Below are 22,057 nucleotides of genomic sequence, written 5' to 3'. Positions count from 1 at the left end.
AAATGCAAGGCAGTCTTGGATTAAGAATATACGTTGTGGAATCTGGATGGTGGTGCTGGATTCCGGATTTCCATTGTTAGCGGGATTACGGATTTCAAAGCCAAAGATTACGTTCCACGTTCCCTGTGCCTCGTTCCATGCTTTAGTAACTTTCATAAACAGTGCAGTTACATTTGAAAGGGTTTCTCGTCTTAGAGAAAACAATAGCAATTTGATGACTCGATTCCTCTGGGAAGCGGTGTTTCCCGTAAAGTCACGCACTTATCACATAAATGTTGAATTCATTCCACTCATTTCGCTAAGGCGTCTTCGGTGCTTTACTGTAATAAGGAGGGGTTCAAGAACGCTATATGAAGGAGAAATGACCGATCCAAAGCAAGAATGGGAATTTCTTGGTGATGACGGGGATAGTTGCTCATCCTGAAGTTCCAGAGCTGTATTCGGTATGAGGGGATTTCTTGATGAATCAAACACATGTGGAAATGTAGCATAAACAGATCCAATAATGGGGACAGACGCATTACCGTGATGGGACACATACAGGTCCAACGAAGCCAAGTTCATATTTCACTCACAATATCTTCCCTTTTAAGTTGACCTCGGGGGAGAACCCAAATAGTTTTATACGGGAAGGATCGGCTCCGATCCGCGTTCAAACCCTTTACAAAGCTTTTATATAGTTACCATTTTTGACAGACTGAAGGTTCCTCTTTCGTATACCTAGTTCCACTGAAAAATGGTACCCCATATACAAAGCGACGTTGTTTAGAACGCTATAGCAAAAATGTACATGATCACAAGCTAAGGTGTTCGAATAACGGAGGGTACAAAAAGTGTTTATCTCTTTTTGAATATGATTCTTGCCAACGTCAATATTGTTGCTAGGACGTAAATATATCGCAACTAAGTAAAGGAGGGGTACTGTGGCATGGGTACTTTCACTTGGTATTGCTTATATACACACTAATATCAAGATATAAAGAAAAAAAAAATCTATCAGTGGCTTACGTACTAAAAGCGGCTTGAATTCAGAGACAATATCAATGAATAAAACCAATGCCATAGGCACGAAAAATGCCTTGTACATGATAGCGAGGTGATCATACCAGGGACGGTGTTAAGAGTGTATTTTTTGCAAATGATTCGCGCCAACACAAGTATTGTTCGTGGAGAATTAATAGGGGTGGCGAATGGTAAAATCCGAGACTCGCCGAGACGCCGAGATCCTAGTTAGAAATCCGAGCCTGAGACCTTTTGGTGAAAATTTTCAAGACTCAAAAAAGTAAAAAAGATGTCTTCTGCGTAAAAAAAGTTCCAGCTCTGGAAATCACTATAAATATTGACAAAATAGTACTGCAAGATTTAATAGCCAGTGATATTGTACCCAAGTAGAGTAAACAACTAGACAATTTAGATGCTTCTTCAAATCCGTGATCCACAACTGTTATGATGTATTTGTCACTTTTTCTCCTGTTCTTTGTTCCGTTTTTCGTTTATGGCGCCACAAATTCGTCTGTGAGTTCAATTAATAAGGACCCCTGTCACTATTGCAACGTTCGGTTGACTTGCCAGTGCACGGACCTTGGCAATGCCGTAAAGTCCTTAGAATCAAAGGTGGAGAGTCTTATTAAACAGAACAACAAATCCTTTGGAATCGGCGATGCAGTTAAGTCTTTAGAGGCAAAGATGGAGAGTCGCACTGGACTTAACAACAAAACTTCTTGCGTCGGTGAAGCTGTAAAGACCTTAGAAGCAAAGGTTGAAAGTCTGCTTGAACTGAAGAACAAGACTTCTGGAATCGCCGATGCGGTCATGTCTTTGGATGCAAAGGTGGAGGGTTTTACTGGACTGAACAACAAGACATTTGGCGTCGCCGATATCTTAAAGTCCGTAAAAGTAAAGATGGAAAACCTTAATGGATTGGACAACAGGACTTCTGGCATCAGCAAAACCGTGAAAACTTTGGAGGCAAAGATTGAGAGTCTTAGTGAACTGTGCAATAAGACTTCTCGAGTCGGCGATGCAGTCAAGTCCTTAGAAGCAAAGGTTGAGGATCTAATTGCGCTGATTAATCGTACTTCTTTTATTCCACAACCGGTTCCGATACCGACAGGTAATTTATAAAGAAAAGTACTAATACAATTGTTAATATTTCATCTTCAGCAAATGTCCTTTGGTCTTTGTTATCCTCAACCCAGTTTCAATTCTCGGTTTTAATCTCGTCAGCTGCTGTCTCTTCTTGCAAAGACAATATACGAAAAAGACAATAATGAGCACATTTTTATTCAGGGATATTTTTTTCAGCACTGGCGCATAGCTTTTGCATTTGCTTGTTCAGCCGCCTAGCTGAATTGTATCAGTGTGATACTGTCTTTCTTCAAACAGCTCATTAAAAACATTCATAACTATAACCAAACATTCACAACGAAAGAATGCTATATTGGGAAGCTACACGTGTATGTAATGTGCCTAAATGAGGCTAACCCTGTTGGCAATCGCTTACCTCTGCGAGTTACTGACCACTTTAGAATGGAGTTTATGTCTGATGATCACAACCGTACTTTGGCTGATCGAACAAACGTCGACTTTTATGCTCTTCAATTTTCTCATCGTATTTTGCTTCGATGTTGATGCTAATATTATCTTCCGGATCCAAGCGCACAACGAGTAAGCGTACAACTAAAATAAAATAAATTTGATAAACAAGAAGAATAAAAAAATAATTAATAACTGACTTAATGGAAAAAAAAGAACCGGTAGGCCTCTCGCTCAGGGTGCAGAGGACCTTGTCGAATACGTGTTCTCCGGTTCCGCCTTGCCGCAATTGATTTCGCTATTGAATGGCGCCGTCTAGCCGAAGGTAGGTTCAGATTTGTTGCTTTTACTGCAAGTTATAATCAAATTCAATATACGATGTTGTTCTTGTTGATAAAAAGACAATACTTGGGTGACAGGTTTTACTTTGCCTTGTGTAAGTGTGCGGTTCCTTTTTTCTTTTCGCTTTGATATTTATGTAGGGTCAGGTTGAAGACGACTTTATGGCTTGCCATTCGGAACCAAATGATAAAAAACGGTTAAAATCCGCTTTAAATAACATTTGTTTTCAAAATTTTTATCGTGCACACAGATTTTCAAAGTGATTATATTTGATGTTTTAAGGTTTAGTTAATGTTGAATACTTTGCAAAATCTTTCAATAAACTTTTGGTTTCATGTCCTCTGAAGTGCCGGTCAGGCGGCTTCAACGGGGATTTTGCAGATGTCTTGTAAACGTTGGCATTTAGCTTGTTATTAAAATAAGGTGTCGCCTGTTTCCTAATTTTATTAGCAATCTTTTATTTTTTTTAGTATTAAATCTATTTGAGAGACAAAACGCTATCCAGGAAGATTCTGACTATTTCCAAAATGCTACTAGCAAATTGCATTCGTCGAGTGGTATCGCTGTTATAACTCCTTTCTACTTCATTCATTGTGTACAAGTCTGTATTTCTTAGTGCTCTTAGCGTACGTTACCCTGGGTGCCAGAGGCTTTTCATGCGCCGTTTCCGGTTTCGGTCAAGTCTTAAAAAGTGACCCGCTCGTGTCCTCGGCCTTCGGCCGAACACGTGTCGGCTTGGGGCCGACGAAACGAAGCTCCCCGTCGCACGCGAGAAAAAAATCTCTGGTACCCAGGGTAAGCGTACGTACAATGTAATGATCAAATTTATGTGCGTTTGTGCTGCTTTGATTTTAACTGCAAAGGAGATTTCCTCACGTCATTGTCCGGTTGCAGCCACTAGTTGCATGATTTAGCGCTATTTACTAAATATGTTTCCACTAGCGGATGAAAAAAGGTAAAAAAAGGAGAAAATCTTACCTTTTTCTAATGGATATTACCCGAAGTTTAAGGATGACTTTTGGCCTTTATTTACAGCTTCAATATCATTTTTTTTTTTGGACAAAATTCTTTACCATTCGGGCTTTGCATTTAGTTCGTTTAATGGCGTCTTAGTTTTGCTTTGCGTTATTTTCCTCTCTTGTGTGTGTTGTCCGCGACTGTGCTCACGCGGTGGGAGGCTCCTCCTAGCTGGAGTGTTCTGCAATTGGTATAGGATTTAATGGAGCCGAAATCAGTTGTGGGGCTGCGCGGTTTTTGGGCGTCCTGCCGATGAACAGTTGGGGCACGTAGATGTATTTTTTAGCAACTACTGTAGTTTGCAGTCTGTCTACTTTGAATACATTTCTGTTCGTTTGAGTGCTTAGAAGTCAGTTCAATTCCAAAAATGTTAGAAAGTTCATCATTTTCTTCCAATATCGGGAGACTTTTCGAATAGGCTAAGGAGATCCGAGCCATCCGAGATCCGACCTTTTTTTTGCGCGTTGTGTTTATGTAGAGATTGATATTCTAACGATTGATAAAGAATTCAATTCTTTCTTTATTTTTTTTGTCATTGCGTACCAGAGGGACAGTCCTTAACAGATATTGCTCCAAACTGGGCATTATTAATGGCGTCTTGGGCTAGGCTATGAATAATGTTGTGGAATTTGGTGAGATTAACGTGAAAAAAAAAATAAATAAATAAAAAGAAATACAAATAGAAATAGCCCCCTTCCCAACTCCTCTGGTGGTTTGGCTATTCCATCAAATATTTGACAACGGCCTCACTTCAGTCTCACTTTTTTTCCCAGAATGTGAGAATTACCAGAGCCTTACTGCCGCAGACAGGAAAATAACTTACACTACCTACCACGGGTATTGTGACAACAGCATTACTGAAGGCTGGTATCGTTTTGAGGGAGCTGCGGGAACTAGGATGCCTACTTCATGTATAGATCAAAAGAACAGTTGTGGTACTCACGCGACGAGCTGGTTGACAAATGGACACCCTAGAGTGGCTGATGGACGAGTCATTAAGCCACTCTGTTTCAGCTACAGTGGGCAATGCTGTTATAATGGTATTAAACACATCAACGTAACGAACTGTGGTTCCTATTATGTCTACCAACTGGTTAGACCAGGAAGTTGCTATTACCGCTACTGTGGCACTGACTAAACCAAATTGTAGTTAAAGCATAATTATCATTGCTACCGCATCGTTTACCTGTCGAGGTGGCTCGTTTCAATTCAATTTGTCCCAAACAAAATTAGTCATTCTTATAACTATCTCACCAGATTTTATTCTGCTGAACTCTAGCGGCTGCTTATTAATACAATAACGGTCTTCACTAGCTGAAATGAACTGAAACCAGTGAAAGAAAGAAATAAATGAACACAAGTGAAACTCTAAAAATTGCCTTGAACGGGATTTGAACCCGCGTCCTCGACTTTCCGTTCAAGGCAATTTTTAAAGTTTCACTTGTGTTCATTTATTTATTTCTTTCACTGGTTTCAGTTCATTTGTGTTATGTATAGTATTAAAAAGGTGTTAGCACCTTCCAGTGGCCTCTGTGAACTCTAAAAAATTGTTTAGGGAGTCCCGTGAGCCATAAAGCCTTCAATTCGACTGCGCGTTAACGTGGTTGTCTTGGTGGTGTAGTGGTTAACACATCGGCACTAGAAAGTCGAGGACGCGGGTTCAAATCCCGTTCAAGGCAATTTTTAGAGTTTCACTTGTGTTCATTTATATATATATATATATATATATATATATATATATATATATATATATATATATATATATATATATATATATAACTTCACAGAAGTTCAGGTTTCACGAGTAATCATCGTTTTATTGTTACAGAACTGTTTCGTATGGTGCAAGGACCACACTCATCAGGCAATTTTGACGACTGAACTGTTGGAATTGGAAGGCTGGCAGTTCTGTAGCAATAAAACAATGATTACTCGTGAAACCTGAACTTCTGTGAAGTTATATGCGACTCATTAATAATAAATTATCTTAAAAAGACTGCATTTCCTCAGGATATCGAAGACTTTGAGGCACCGTAATCCTATACTGCAGCTTGTGCTATATTAGCATTAAAATAGTTAAGAGAATGGACATGTGCTCTGCAAAAAGTGCAAAATAAGTCATTTTTAGAAAGTAAAACAATTAATTAGCATAAACAGAACATTTGACGGAATAACAACTCGGAGGGCGACATCTGCTATTCGGATAAAATTTGGGGAGCTGAACAAACCTAAACGTACACTATCGAAGATGAACTTAACATCTATAGAGGTAAGCATGTTTTAGCTATGTTTTTAAACTAGGGATTATTTTGAATGAGTAATAAAACAATTATTGAATTCGGCTTTCGTATCATGCATATGAAGAATTCTCGGAGAGAGATCTCGGAGGGTGTTATCTGCCTCGGCCTACGGCCTCAACGGGTAACACCCTCCTCGATCCCCATAATTCTTCATAACTCAGACTCATTCATTAATTGTAACACTTAGCAACAGGATCAAAGTTTTTAATGTTTCTATGAAGAGACTAAAACAATACAGCTATCACAGGGTCCAGAGGAGATGTGTTTGTCGTTAAAACATCAAAACCCGTCGAAAACCTCTTAAAAAATGGGTTATTTTGATCGCGTTACAGTTTCGTTACACATTCTATAGACCGCAAACCAAGAGACTGAGGGCTAGCAAGATCGGCTTACAGTATAAAATAAATAATGTGATTCTTCCAGGTAAGAATACGTATTAAGTTCGTTTTATACTTTGTACTTCGGTTATTTTTTTTCTGAAAGAGGTTGAGTATGATGTGATGAATTATGCAGATCGACTGAGGAGAGGATAATATTCTCCCAGATCAGCATATAATTCTTCACATCATACTAGTTGTGGACTTAATCCAAAACTTTGGCTTATTTCTCGGCTCGGTTTCAGGATATAACCAATTTTTTTTTCTTTTAGATACTCCTCAAAAAGTAGATAACACTCATCGAGCAATATTTTTTTTACAATTTTTTGCATTTCTTCCTTTGACTTTAGTCAGAAATTGAGCTATTTTGTCGTCGGATAGCAGTGAACGCCATTCTTTAAGTTCGCTGTTGCCCAAGCGGCCTCGTTTTCAAGCAAATATAACATCGCACAACCTCGATGTCAAGCAAACAAGCATCGAATCATTGGATTATCGCTCGCATCTTGTAAATATGGTAAGCGCCAGTTGGTTATGACGACTAATTAGCCGGGGGATTGGAGCAAATCAGGAACGGCGAAGTACTATGAATGAATAAAAAATTGTACTTATATAATTAAATTAGATTCATTGAAATTTTTTTTTTTTTTTCAATAAAATAAGGATTCTCCACATAACATTGCCCCTCAGTTTAAACTGAACGAGATTTTTGAAAATGGAAAACAAAGCTCTTATCAGATTGTTAAGCTTTAATCTTAACCCTTTAAAGCATCCGTGTTAAATTGCTCCATTTGGGCAATCTTTAGGGCTTAATAACCCCTGACAGGGCGCGGAGATTTGAGTCTTGTCTACACAATGATACTTGTATAGTTACAGCTGAGCGATATCACCATTTAAAACGCTAATTGGGGGAGCGAGGGTAGAGCAGTGGTGAGAGCACTCTCCTCCTTCCAATGTGGCCAGCGTTCGAAACCTGGCGTCGACTCCATATGTGGGTTGAGTTTGTTCTTGGTTCTCTCCCTATCTCTAAATAGTTTTTCTTCGGGTAATCCGGTTTTCTCCTCGGCTTTAAAAACCAATACTTCCACATTTCAATTCAGTTGATCTGGAAGGCGCAGACACATTGCAAATTACATTACAAACAATTAGTTGCTGCGGAGCGACCGAAGGGAGCGAGCAGCAACATAATCAGGAATTAAAGGAAATATATAAGGGGCGACGAATTCTCAAATTCATCACTTTTTACCACAATGCATTGCATTTAACCAGAGTGCATTGCGCCACGAACAACTCAAATAAAAACACGGGGAAGTTCGGTGGGTGAGAGAGTGCATCGTTCGCCGGCTCTGACTTAGAGTTTTCTTTCTGGCAAATTTTCTACAGCACGGTTAGAGGTCTTACCAAATTTTAAGACACGCAGGAGTCTTTCAGATGAGTACGACGGTTAACTTGGGGATTGGATTTCAATTAAAGAGCCTTTGACTCGTCCAGGTGTTAAACCTGACGAGAAGATGAGCATTTGCTCATCGACTCCGCAACACGGGGGGATATACAAATTCCAGCTTGCTAGAAGGTGATGTGAAAGCGAGAAAATGTCATGCAGTGCTATTCTTAAGAAACTGTTTGAGCCGAAATTGGATGTGATTTTGACCATTCGCTTCAAAATAACAGCGGAAATCGAGATAACAAAACATATGTTTTGTGCCCTACTTTGCAGACGAGGACGTGTATCGGCGTTTTGAAAAGCATAATTATGTTTTTGTTTTCATTCATTGCCATGGAATGTGCGTTTACGTTGTTTTTTCACTGTTAATAGCTCGGTTAATGCGGCTGGCGATCATCTTGCCGGCGGAAGTTTCATGGAAAAGGAATAAATTAAAAGACTTTTCCTGAGGAGTACGTAATCAGCCTCTGTGGTGCAGTGGTTAGGTGTAGTCACGTCGAGCCGAAGGTGCAGGGTTGGAGTCCCACCGAATTCTTTATTCCTTCTTTCTTTTTTTTTTCCGTTTTTTGTGTCGTTGTTTTCTATAAATATATAGCTAAATAACTGTTACTTAATAAAGTGCAACAAACAGCAAGAAAAGTATTGTGTTTCCAGAGAAAATATCGTGCACCATATATTAAATGTATGGATAAACAATCTGAATTTCTATTATTTCCTACAATTTACTGTGGGAAAACCAGAGTTGTAACTACTTGATCATTTTCCAAACAACGTGACCACGAGTTCTTTCTATAGACTGACAGTAATTATTCTAGTACTTTCCAACATGTCAATAGGACATTCAATGTCATTTTCGATTCTTTTAAGTCCCACTGCCTAACTGATACCAGTATCAACAGAATGTGCCGCAGCATTACTATCTCTTAGATACCCTAGTATAGGTAATAGCATGATTTGTAGTGATATTTTGCATAAATACCACGAGTGATATTTCAAAATTGTTTTACGTAATTTCACGAACCGTTAGGCGAGTGAAATTTGAGACAATTTTGAAATATCAAAAGTGGTATTTATGCCGAATATCACGTACAAATCATGCTATTATTTGTTTACACTACTACCAACAGAAGGTTTGTAATTTTCACATGTAGGTATTTCAAATTAAGCTGAAACACCACTGCTCTAAGCCAATCAAATTGCAGAAATTTCTCACGTAGTAGTGTAACAGACTAGATTCAAACGACAATAATAAAAGCAAAATGGTTAATGTTTTTAATTAGCTTATTCCCAGTTTTGCAGTTTCTAGTCCTAAGTGTAGTTCATCCAGTATGCAATTTGTCCTCTTCTGTGATTATTGTCGTTGAAAACTGAAGCGGAATTAAGATTTCATTGTTGAACATCTACTGTCATTTGTAATGACAAGGGAGGGTTCCCCAGCTGAAAGTTATAAGCAACGGACGAAAGGGCCGATGGGTAATTTAGCTTCGGTCAACATCGAGTACACGGAAGTCGTCTCCGGTAAAATATTCTATTTTTCAAACGCACGCAGGTTCCACTCTTAACATGCGTTTTCCACTTGTTTTGCTCAGCCTGTTTGCTTTAAATGGCGTTAAATCTTTTCCTTTAAACTCAAGTAATAGTCGAACACCACAATGTCAGAAGCCTCCGGTTAATAATTGCAACTGCCAGTGTACTGTTAACCAGAATACCGTGCACCTTACCGATGCCATGAGATCCATGGAAGCGAAGCTGGATAACCTTATTATGTTGGTTAACAATATCTCTTCTAATCCCCAGCCTGCAAAGAAACCTGGTAATCAAAAAAGCCGATGCTAAGTGTAAGTTGCTCAAAGTTAGATGCTTTTGACGATGACAATCTTTAATTTCATTCTGCTTCAGCTCTGGTCTCGACCTCATGCAAGGAACAGTACGAAAGGGACAAGTAAGGCCTATATTATAGTTCTATGTAGTTTACGTAATTAAAATTTGTCGATCCTTCTTTTGTATTCAACTTCTTAATCCTAAGAGAAAAAACTAAAGAAAGAGAAGACATTCTATTTCAGTCGGGTCTTGCACAGTGGGACTAAGTTAAAGGCTATTTTGTTTTACGAACACATTTGGTGCTGTTTCAAACAGACACCTTGTGTTCTTAACTAGAGATAAAATATCTTTCGGGAATAGACCTCACGGTTATCATTAACGTGGGTTTCATCAAGGCCGCTATAAAATGATGCTTTCCATTTTCCAGCGTCCGAGACGAGAGGTTCGACTCTATTGCCCCATGATTTTGATTGAATCCCAAGGAAAAAAAAGAAACTAGCAAAACGTTTGTGATAATAATATAATGAGTTCATGAGATATGTGTGAAAGAGCTGATGCTGAGCATTTAATGATATTAGCCCAACAGTTCATGATAGCTTATATTCTTGACTACATGTTTTGATTTACTTTCTTCGTTTTGTAGCGAAACACTCTCGCTTATGTTTGCTTTCGTCTCTCAAAGCAGTTTTTATCAGGACATATAAATCAAGAATTTTTCCGCCACATATCACGGTTACTGGCTACTCGTTTTAGCGGGAACATGAGGAGAAAAAGAAACGCACAATGAGATCAATGCCAATGAAAAAGTGTGTTATGTGAAAAATCCATTGAAAAGTTGTTCTCATTATAGGAAAAATAGTTAAACGTATTTCATTTCTTTAGTAGCAAAACTTGACTGACAAAACTAGTCTTCACATTGGTCTTAATGAATTTCCTCGTTGCAAAAAATTTGGGATTTTTGCCTTTTTTTTACCATCCGCCCCACAAAAATATTCGATCTGAAAGAAAATATCGCCATGAGATTTCCTCGTCAAATGTTGAATCCACAGTCGGTTGTAGAAAAGGAGTTCAGTGACTCGTAGAGAAATACTGGCATCAATGGGAGCACTTAACCACACAAGTGTACTCTGAAAGGCAATACAGTGAGGCGTAAAGCTGACACTACCAAAAAAATGAGTACTTGGCTGAATGTCGCAAAAATCAATTCTCAGGAAGAAGAAACAGTCTCAAACAAATTCAAAACAAAAACACAAACAAAAAAACAGAAAGCATAGTTTTCCAAACCACGGACAAATTATTGCGATAGGTAAAAACTCCCGTAAAGATTTCGTGCCCCACGATGTATTGTATCATCGAATTTCCTGCTATTCTTTTAATTTTATATTTAGTATTTAAAACAAGAGTCCGATCTTGCTATGCCGATACTAACAGAGAATAGCTTATTATCCAAGCTGAAAAGTTAATCAAAACTGCAAGGGCAATAAGCTGAAGCGCATGTCTTTAAAACCTTGATTTCAAACCAAATGATTTAATCATTTTCATTCATCGTCTTTGTAATATATATGTAACTAGATTGATAGATTATCATTAACTGGCTGCGAGCAGTTCTTTCTCAGCCTAATGTGAACTATTGCGTGCAGTTTCGATGATAACCAAAATTAATCCGTCTTCGATAAAATAATAATAATAATTACCTGGCAAAATTGCAAAAGTAGTAGATTGAAGTACATTGACACAGCTGAATGTGCTTTAGTGGCCAACGATAAAATAATTTTTAACACGTGAAATAAACTCAAGGTAACTTCGGCATTAAAGTTTTGGTAATAAGCATAATGCCTCAAAAGCTCTTTCATCTAAAGACGATTAGTTGTTTTCTACAGTCAAAGGCGTGCCATAAAACCAGAAGGAGCAAAGATAATTTTCTCCTTAGACTACGAGTAGTCCCCCATTTTTCCTCAGGGATAGTAGAGTGTGCAAAACGCGAGGGCGCGTGAAAATCACCCCACGCGAGAAAAAGGTGACACGAGGCGGGGAGAGAGAGAAATGAGGGACTACAGACAAAGCCCAAGCTTTTGACCCGTCACGGCCGACTGATTTTGGAGTGTGAAGTTCATATCTCCTTCCAAATCAATTAAGCACATCCAATGGGATTCCTTCCCTTATTGAGCTGTCATTGCTCTTGTCATCGGTAAACTGCGGGGGATATTTATTGCAAGCAAAAGAAAACCCAGATACTAATTTTCTTCACGGCTGTTTCGCGAGAAGAACTTGATAGTGCAGGCAACACACGACTTTAACTCATGCCACAACGCTGCTTGTTCCAATGAATTGTTTTTTCTCTGACGGGTAGATTCTGCTCTGGAGGAAAACGTTTTGACTGAGCAAATGTGCTTTTTGCCGCTTATTTCATACTGAGAGGTCGTGACACGCATATTAATTTTCTGAGGTCATTGTTTATGGTTGGCATGATTTGCCCTCTGATGCAGGAGCATTTTCTTTGACCTCTTTTGAAAAGTAAAGTTCTTCAACGCGGCTAAATAAGGGTTTTGGGTTGTTTAATTTCTCCGGCGATTGCCTCCTGGATCTGAATAATTTTAAGCGATTTTCTTTTTGGTCGTGAATGTGACGGTTTTCTGCAATGTTTTGTCCCGCTGGGCCCAGCTCATTAGCGTTTTTAGCAGGACAGTTGGTGATATCCAAATCTCAAAGAATGGATTGCAGCTTAAACTAAAACTACATTAACTATAGAGAATTGCGATGTGACTCAGTCATGACAATTTTAACTGCCGCTTGTTTTTCTGGAGATAATGTGAGTCTTTGGACTGGAGCACGTAGTTCCTCCCTTGGTGATAACTTTTGAATTAGCTTAACAGCCTTGCGACTGTTCTGTTATTCCCACTTCGTGATCAGGCAAGACCATGGTTTCGGTTCCCCACGCGAACCTCACCAGGTTGCCGGGTTGGCTCTCTGCTTAGTTGCTTCTACAAGAGCAACTCTAGTTAAATTGTTCTGTGCTGTTATTTGTTCGGCTCTAGTTGTTTGTTCTGTAAATATTGTGATTATGTCGAGTGTTGATAGCGGCTGACGCGTTTTTGACAGATGTTGACAGATTTCCATGGAAGAGCCAATCAGAGTTTTGCGTTGTGAGAGCAATGCATTAGTTCAAAAGCTTGGGCTTTGTCCGTAGTCCCTTATTTTTCTCTCTCCCTGCCGCGTGTCGCCTTTTCTCCCTTGGGTTGATTTTCACTCGCGCTCGCGTTTAGCACGCTCTACTATCTCTGAGGAAAAATGGGGGACTACTCGTAGTCTATTTTCTCCTATGTAGTATGCATATGTAGACAACACTATGATGATGGATGATCAAAAATAATTACTTCCGGTTTGTTAAGTATGAGTAGTAAAGGACGAAATCTACCAGCAAAAGAACGTCGATTAACAACAACTGCTTTTAAGTGATGCGATTTTCCGTTTGACAAATCATTTGTCAAATGGCCACAGATGTCAACAGAAATGTATGAGATGCTTTTTTTAACAATGCCCGTTCTCATTGGCTACTTCAAGGTCACATGATATCTCACAATAAAACTGTTTTCCTCCATAAGTCTTAATATATGACGTCACAAGGTGACATTTCGTCGATCCCCGAATTTTGACTGCTCGCTTTGATATATTTCTTTAAATTTGTCCTCGTTAAAGTGATGATGTTGTAGAACACGAACAAATTCTTATCAAAACACTATATCAGATCTAAAACCCAGCAGGATGCTTCCTCTTTTTGCGTTATGATCAATGTTAGTTGCCCTCGGCTGACCGTTCGTTCGAGGGTGGTAAACATGTTGTATCTTTGCTGAACTGTTTTACAGATTTTGGTAACCAACTAGGCTTTTTATTTAACCTCCGATAGTTCATCCAAGAGTCAGGTGTTTACTTTGAAGTTTGGATCGCTTACAGTTCCTGTTTACTGTCACATGGGAGACTTTGGATGCGGAGGTGGTGGTTGGACACTGGCCATGAAGACCGATGGCACAAAGGTACCCACATACTGCTCTTTTAAGTTCAACTAATTGATTAAATGAATCAAGATAATTATTTCCAAGATGCAGTGATCTAATCTGGGTAAATAAGATTCTTTTTTTCGTGTTTCTTGTAACGGCATAGGCAAATAGAGCTTGATTTAGCTTCAGTGGATCCTTGCAAATTAAAGTAATGTTATAACAATTATAATCATAATTAACTCATAAAAAAGTTGTAATGAATTTACATGACGTTAAAACTAGAATCGATGATATTTCACAGAAATATATACCTAAATATGTGCGTTCCACCTGTTTACATTCCTTTTATCTCCTTTGTTTCATATCGTTTTTGACAAACCACATTTAATAAAAGGTTTTACGTATTGAATGAAAGTTTCGAAGTTAGCCTTCTCGATGAGTTTTGTCACTCTTACAGCAAACTTCGCCGGTAAAAGACGTTAAGAATATGTAAATCTTATTTTAAAAGTAATTGAAACTATCCAAGAACATCCAATTTTTTTCTCTTAAAATTATACATCAAGTGCCTTTGGTAAATCTAATCTGGGTATCTAACTCTTCAGATTTCTTTGAACATTGTTGCGATCTTAAACATTTCCGCAGCCAGTTTTACTTCAAAGAAGACAAGAAGTAAGAAAAGAAGAAATGCTATGATTACCTAATACCGAAATATGATTAACTTCTCTGAACAGTCTCAATTTGTCTTTCAGAGAACGTTCGAATACACTTCTCATTTTTGGACCAGCAAGAATGAATACAATCTCGCTGGTGGTAAGACCGGATTTGACGCACAGGAAACCAAATTACCGTCTTACTGGGAAACAAATTTCTCGAAAATTTGTCTGGGTATGAGAATTGGTAATCAGACAAACTTTATTACCATCAACAAACAAGGCAGTTCTCTCTACTCCCTCATTGCTGATGGAACATATCGCGCAACTCCTCTGGGTCGTAATTACTGGAAGACGCTGATTGGTGCTCGGGCTTCCCTGCAGCTCAACTGTAACAGAGAGGGTTTTAACGCTGCTTGCGGGCGGCGCAATGGTACAAGAGATAAGGTCAGGGTAAGAATCGGTATTCTTGGAAACAACGAAAACGATTGCCTCACCGTTGATTCCAGAATCGGGTTTGGTATGCAAGGGGTACCATGGCCAAATCAGATCAACACGTGTGGCAATGCAGCTCGGGAAGGAGATAATGGTAGAAAGCGCATCAAAACCTTTGGATATATCCTGGTTCAGTAGAACAGAAATATGAAAGGAGAGATTTTCCATGAATTCTTTGTTTGCCTCGAATTTCATATATAGCTTTCAAATATTCGCTTTGACGATGTTTTAGTAATTCATACTGAATTTGCATAAAGAGGTTATAGCTCCGCAAAAAGGCTCGTGCCATTTTTATTATCCTTTGTTTCATTTGCTTTGTGTTCGCCAGGTTATAATCATAGAAAAGTCAACAGTGTTCCTTAACAAACAAAACTAATTGCTCGTTCTCTTTTCAATTATATACATTTTACGTCAATGTTGACTCTTGAAAGAATATTTAATTTCTTAATAATGGTTTATTTGACTTCAGTCTATTTCTCGTGATTTAACTACCAGACGACATCTATTCATAGTAACGCCTTTAATACAGGTGTACCTCGTTCTAATTGCAACTCAGTTATATTTATTTGAAAAAGTATATTTCATTAAGTTGTTAGTTAAAGAGAGGTGATAAACGAATTTTGAATATGAAAGGTTTTGCTGTCTTGTAATTTTAAAATTAGATCGGTTTTTGTTTAAGGTGAAAACTTTCAATTAGTCTGCGCTTTTCCTGTTTAAACAGCCGATAGCTGAACTTGCAATTTAATTCATATTGTAACACTTTATACATAAACGCTGTTTTGCTGACCTGGCTAGGTCTTTGTCTCAGTACTTTTACTTTCTAAAATAGCAACAATAACAAAAGATTTCAGGTTAAAAATAGAAGTTGTATTTAGTTTTCATTTAACTCTAAGTGATTTCTGTTTATATTTCCATTGTATTCTTTTGTCTTCAATGGTTGTAAAAATCATATATAAGTAAGTTAGTTTTTACTGATTTTTCGATTACATCGTCGATTATTTCGCCGTGTCCTACCCGAGTTATTGCTGTTGATCCGCCGAAGAATAAACGCTGTTGGAACCAAGTTTTGTTCTGTTTTATCTACTGCTGTACCAGTTAGTGGTCTGATCCCGGACCTCGAGAGAAGTGACGGCTCTTCCCCGCAAGCGAGTTGCCATTTGAGTCTAGTTTTCCCCAGTTTATCGTGAGTCAAGCACCGAGTTCCCGTTGAGCCTTAAATTCGTTTCAAAGTGGAAAAATCTTCCGTCACAAATAACGTGGTTTTTTGGCTTACAAATAAGAATATAAACACATTCTCTTGTCCTATTATGCTACGCATATGCAAAAAGTTTGAACTGCTTTAAGCTTGTCTTTAAGAAAGGTAGCACCAAGCTGGCTATTATCATCTCATCAAATATCATAAAGGAAGGTCTGCGCTGACGTTTTATGGCTTACGATTGCCCTTCTTGACAGTTGACTGTTTAAATATGACGTCATTTTCCTTATAAAGGAATTATAAGATGCACAAAACTGGAATTCAAAGTAAATTGTTGTCTTACAAATCAGTATTCGTTGCAGTAATTCGCTCCGCTTCCCCTGACTACGTATAACTTACTTGTTGACAACTTGCAACATTATTGATCTCATCAGTGGACGTACGTCACGACTAACTGAGCAATCAGAGCCACAACTTGATTCTTTCTTGCTAACACACGTGATCAAGAAAATCAGCGTTTGTCCTCATAGTGCAGTTAGCCTCAGAAAAAAATTGCAAATAGGCAGGCTATTTCCTTGGTTACTTTGAGGTAGAATTTTTAAAGTCCCCTATTTTCCCATAAGTTTGCCTCGATCGAGCGCTTATAACGGGCAGTCACCTGTCAGTTTAAAATGTACCAAAGGGGGGAGCGTCGTCCGTTACCACAGCGCTCGCTGAGATGTCAAAGCAAACACCCAAGTCCAAAAGACTGTCGACCAATGCACCCTTTCACTGATTTGAAGAGTAGGATCCGTGCAATGTTTACTACTGTTTCCAAAATCATTGTGGGGAAAAAATAGATCAAATTTGAAACCACGATTACTTCGATTTCTTTCGGTAAGCAAAATGAAGTACGTTAAATAAATTCAAAATGGCAGATCCAAGAATGTGGATAGTTTCAGCTCCTTCTTTGATAATAAATGACGTCATCAAGACATCACTGCCAATGTTAAAGATAATTAATGTGTAAGCCAAATTCCTGACTTTATTCTTCTTTTGCCTTTCGCAGTCTTATTTTAGCTCGACTGGCCAGAAATATGTCTATAAATTTCTCAACTGTTATATTTAACCGACTGTCACTACTTTTAGTATAGGCCCACGTCGACAGCGTCTGATTATAAAGAAGCATTTCCTGAGTCCAAGAGAAAGATATTGAAAAATAATTTGACAATATTTTAACCGCAAAACAAAAATACTACACATAATATGGCCACATAACTTTTAAAGCCAAATCGCCTTGGATTTGGCCGAGAATGAACAGTTCTGTCAACTCCGAATTTAGTTACTGCCATCGCTTTTTTATAGCTAGGATTAACTTCACTTCTTTTCTTGCTGAAACCTTTCTGAAGTTCACCTTGTGTCTTTTTCTTCCATAAAGCATACATGTGGCTAATATTTGTCGGTGACTTTTGTGCTAAAACTATTTTTATGAAGTGGGCTGGAACCATGACGTCAAGTCGTTGAGTCGAAACCATCCTTCCGGAAAGACAAATGTATCCTATATTGGATGGAGTGAATGGAATTTAGAACATGCATCAGATATAGAAGAAAGATGAATGTGTTTTTTTACGTCTTAGCTATTTCTTTCTTTCTTTCGATTTGAAATGATTGTCAAGGGAACACTCCCTTAACCTATAAAAAAAAAACAAAACAAAAAAAAACAGCATGTTGTACTCAAGTTGGGTCGCTGTTTTTTCGATGTTAACCAACTGGAACATACTAAAATATACTTCTACAAATAACCTATTTCCCATTGTTCTCTTATTCTTAACTTTCTACGTACGTTATTTGCAATACAATCAGTGTCGTTTTTATTATTAGCCGTGTTGCGTTGCTATCAATTTCCTCGGGGGTATAATTATTGATTAAAGGATATAAAAGGCAGCCACTCTCACGAACGTAAACTATGACAAAGAAAGTTTGTTGTAGAGTTCAACCACAGCAGAAATTCTTACAATGCGTTTAACAGTTGTTTTACTTCATCTGACCGTCGTCGTGACTGTAGGTGGTAAGCCTCCAAAACACTGCGATGATTCCGTGCCAGTAAACAACTGTAATTGTCATTGCAATCTGAATCCTGACTCTCGTTTACGAGACGCCGTTAGTGTTTTGGAAAGGAAAGTGGATTATCTGATTGCACTAACACTCAATGTGTCTGTTCCCAATCCTATAGCATCAGGTAGGCAGACAGTTTACACTTGATCACATAGGGTCATTGAAAAGAGGTTAACTATTTTTTTCCCTTTTTCTTAATATCATTGGATTAGAAATTGGTCATAAACTACATGTCTGCTACATGTCAAAGCTTGTTGTTAGAAGGAGATATACAAGCTTCTTGTAGTACCTATAAACCATAAACATATCAGTTCATTTTTCGTCATTTGCTGTTGTTATTATTATTATCGTAATTATTGTTATTATCTTTAAGTTACTTTTGTTTGTTTATTTTTTTTCTTTTTTGTGCTCAATTCCTCTATGTCTTGATGTTCACTATTATTTTCTTGCTCAAATAGTTCCCCACATTTCTTCATGTAAGGAACAATACGAAAAAGACAAGTAAGTCCAGAATAATTCTTCGAAATTCCATCCTGGTTAAGTTATTAACAGGTTTCTACATAATCAGCAATCAGTATATTGTTCGTGTTTAAAACTGTCAACACACACGACTAAGTTTAACTCGTAGAGAACTTTTCCTATGACGTCACGGCGGCCAAAAACTTAGTGTTCCATAGTAACGAAACAGTGACCATGTTTATGTATCAAGCCAAACAGTTTTTTTTCTCTTGTAAACACTTCCTTTTGTCCCAGTAATTTCAAACGTTGAAGGAACCATTTAAAGTGAGCAATTTGTGTAATTTTCTGGTCTTTGTAAGGATGAAATATCCAAGGAAATGGCGGCCATCAAAAACTGCGATACGATGCACCTGGGTGGCAAAGACGAGAACGTGAATTAGTCATGCATTCTTTGTAAAATTTCAAGTTTTTAAAATAAAATTTCTCTTACACTATTCCATGCATTGGGCCCACATTTTCATAGATTACCTATATCGCTATATGCTATTTTAGTCGAGAAAGTGAATTAATAATACAAAAAAAGAATGAAAAAATTGAAAAAGTTATGTCCAAAAATAGGATTTTGACGAACAAACAGCGTGCTTACTGTCAGTAATAGGACAGTTAACGTTAAAAAGAGGTAAAAAATGTAAACACATATCCTGGTGAATACATGACAATAATTTAAAAATAGGTAACACTTCTCCTTTTCCGTTAATAGTTCTTCAAAGAGCCGCGTCTATAATCTGAGATTTGGTTCGCAAGAAATTGATGTCTACTGTCACATGGGGGATTTTGGATGTGGCGCCGGCGGTTGGACACCAGTCATGAAGATCGACGGTACAAAGGTTTGTAAAAATACGTTGAAAACCTGCTGAAATCTATTAGAGACCTTTAGATTCGGGAAAGAGAACGACTACGACTACGAGATTAGATTTAAAGTTTTTTCGCGTGTTGTGAAAAAACAGACACCCCGAAATTCTTCATTGTACTTTTTTTCACCAGAAAAGTTAGCACTGTTATCGTTATTGAAGGAGGTTGAGCCCTCTCCCAATTGCAAAATGCTAAAACTTCTAATATTTCATAACTTCTTTCCGCCACTTCGACATTCTCGCTAAAACTCGTAGTAGAGTGACGACGGCTACCACGTTTTCCCGCCAAAATAACGCTGGTTCACGCGCGAGCACTACTTATTATTGAGAAAATCTCGTACTCGTAGTCGTTCTCGTCTTAGAATCTAAAGGTCTCTATTCTCACTGAGAAGGAAAGTAACAAAAGAGGCAACAATAAACGGTGGTTATTATTGCTTCTTTTGTTATTAACCACGAAAGGGCATACTTACTAATATCGTAATTATAATGACCATAGCGATCAGGTGCGCAAAGGGCGCCTTACATGGGATGGAGGAAACTCCACCCATCAAAATATTGTTTCTTTTGGCATTTTCACCGGTAGCTCTTTTATTTAACGATTAGTTTTTCAAAGATATATGATAGTTGACAAGTAGTGACTGCCACAACAATATATGTGCCCAAAACCCCAGGCACTTTCACTATCAGAAGTTAAAAATGGCAAAATGTTAATTTTCGCAACTTTGATAGATTTTTATAGGTATTTAATTTTGAAGCTTATTTGGATATAAATGTTATTATTATCATTATTATTATTAACTATTACTATTTTTACTAAGCTCATAAGCACTTGTGAATAGCTTTTTTTAATTTAGCAATAATATTATACACATGTAATAATCTCAAAATTTTTACACTCGGTCTCTAGTCAATGATAATACACTTGTAAATATATATAGTTTTATTAATTCGATCTTAAATACTACAATAGTTGCTTATTTTAATTTATAGTGTTAAATAAAGGTACTGATTGATTATTATAATTAGTAGTAGTAGTATTATTAAGTCATTGGTGCTTGTTTAATTACACATGTGAGCTCCTAAGTGCTACGTGGTTAAATGAATTTGATTGATTGATTATTATTATCATTATTATTACTGTGAAAGATTTGAACCCAGGGGTCATTTTAAAAGGTGGTTGATTTTCATCGTCCGGGTGAACGTAGTTCTGAATAGGATTGTTGTTGCTGACAGTGACTACAACAAAAGTCCTATTCAGGACTACGTTCACCCGGACGATCACACTCAACCTACTTTTTATTATTATTACTATTACTAAAATAATAATACTATTAATAATAATAATAATAACTATTATTATTATTATTATTATTATTATTATTATTATTATTATTTTTAACTATTAGTATTAGCATTTGTCATAGTATCAAATGTATTTAATACTTATGGATTTTTCTCTCCTCAATTAAATTTAGAAAACTTTTCACTACGATTCTCCATTTTGGAGTAACAGAATTGACCACAACCTCGCTGGGGGCAAGACTGGTTTCGACCACGAAGAGACCAAATTACCATCCTACTGGAAAACTCCCTTCTCCAAGATCTGCCTCGGCATGAGAGTGGGTCATCAAGTAAGATTCTTTACTATCAACAAGAACTCCAACTCGCTTTTCTCTCTGATCGCTGACGGAAATTACCGCCCCACTCAGGAGGGCCGTAATACGTGGAAGAGCCTGATTGGCTCTCAGGCGTCTTTGGAGTTCCACTGTAATATGGAGGGGTTTAATGCTATGTGTAGAAGAAGTGATCGTTCCAAGGCAAGAATCGGTATACTTGGTGACGACGGAGATGGCTGTTCATCCTGTAGTTCTAGGATTGGATTCGGTATGGGAGGATTTCCTGATGACTCAAACACATGTGGAAATGTAGCTACAAACAGACCCGATAATGGAGAAAGACGCATTACTGCGATGGGTTACATACTGGTCCAATAAAGCCAAGTTCATAGTTTACTTGTGATATCTTTCCTTCCAAGTTAACCCCCCTGGGGTTAAGCGTTGGTCCGTGTCCAGCCCTGTACCCCTTTCAAAAAGCTAAGAAGTTTAGAACGCGGTATCCCGAACCTTTTAACCCCTTAAGCCCCAATGGTGACCAACATCTATTTTCTCCTAACGACATCCATACATTGTCAAGATAAGGTTATGTGAATTATTGAAATGATCACTACAGAGAAAATGCTTTGATCTTTTATCAAATTCTCTCAACGCATTCTTTAAGGAAGTGTATAGAGATCAGTTTGGAGAATTGGTATGTGGATTTTGGGGCTTTTAAGCTTTAAAAAGGATAAACTTTTGTAAATGCGCCATCTTGTAAATATGAATAAATGCCTTAACCAGGAAGTTCTCTTGTCTTTTTCTCTTTTTGG

At 37.8% G+C, this 22,057-nt stretch overlaps 2 protein-coding genes across 2 annotated transcripts; both read left to right on the top strand.

The window, feature by feature from the left end:
* Nucleotides 1–1,399: 1,399 nt before the first annotated feature.
* LOC140923039 (uncharacterized) lies at nucleotides 1,400–5,207 on the top strand. The gene is made up of 2 exons (XM_073373094.1): nucleotides 1,400–2,113; nucleotides 4,668–5,207. Exons 1-2 carry the CDS (start codon nucleotides 1,447–1,449, stop codon nucleotides 5,030–5,032), a joined length of 1,032 nt encoding a protein of 343 aa, XP_073229195.1. The 5' UTR covers nucleotides 1,400–1,446; the 3' UTR covers nucleotides 5,033–5,207.
* An 8,531-nt stretch (nucleotides 5,208–13,738) lies between these two features.
* On the top strand, nucleotides 13,739–21,626 carry LOC140922556 (uncharacterized). The gene is made up of 6 exons (XM_073372533.1): nucleotides 13,739–13,864; nucleotides 14,578–15,108; nucleotides 18,137–18,386; nucleotides 18,721–18,763; nucleotides 19,482–19,608; nucleotides 21,108–21,626. The coding sequence occupies exons 1-6, from the start codon at nucleotides 13,802–13,804 to the stop codon at nucleotides 21,624–21,626; spliced, it is 1,533 nt and encodes a 510-aa protein (XP_073228634.1). The 5' UTR covers nucleotides 13,739–13,801.
* The last annotated feature ends 431 nt before the right edge of the window (nucleotides 21,627–22,057 follow it).

The sequence above is a fragment of the Porites lutea genome, chromosome 13 (assembly GCF_958299795.1).
Source record: "Porites lutea chromosome 13, jaPorLute2.1, whole genome shotgun sequence".
Taxonomy (NCBI): Eukaryota; Metazoa; Cnidaria; class Anthozoa; order Scleractinia; family Poritidae; genus Porites; species Porites lutea.
Note: the sequence above shows the minus strand (reverse complement) of the source record. Positions and strands in the feature narration are given on the sequence as shown.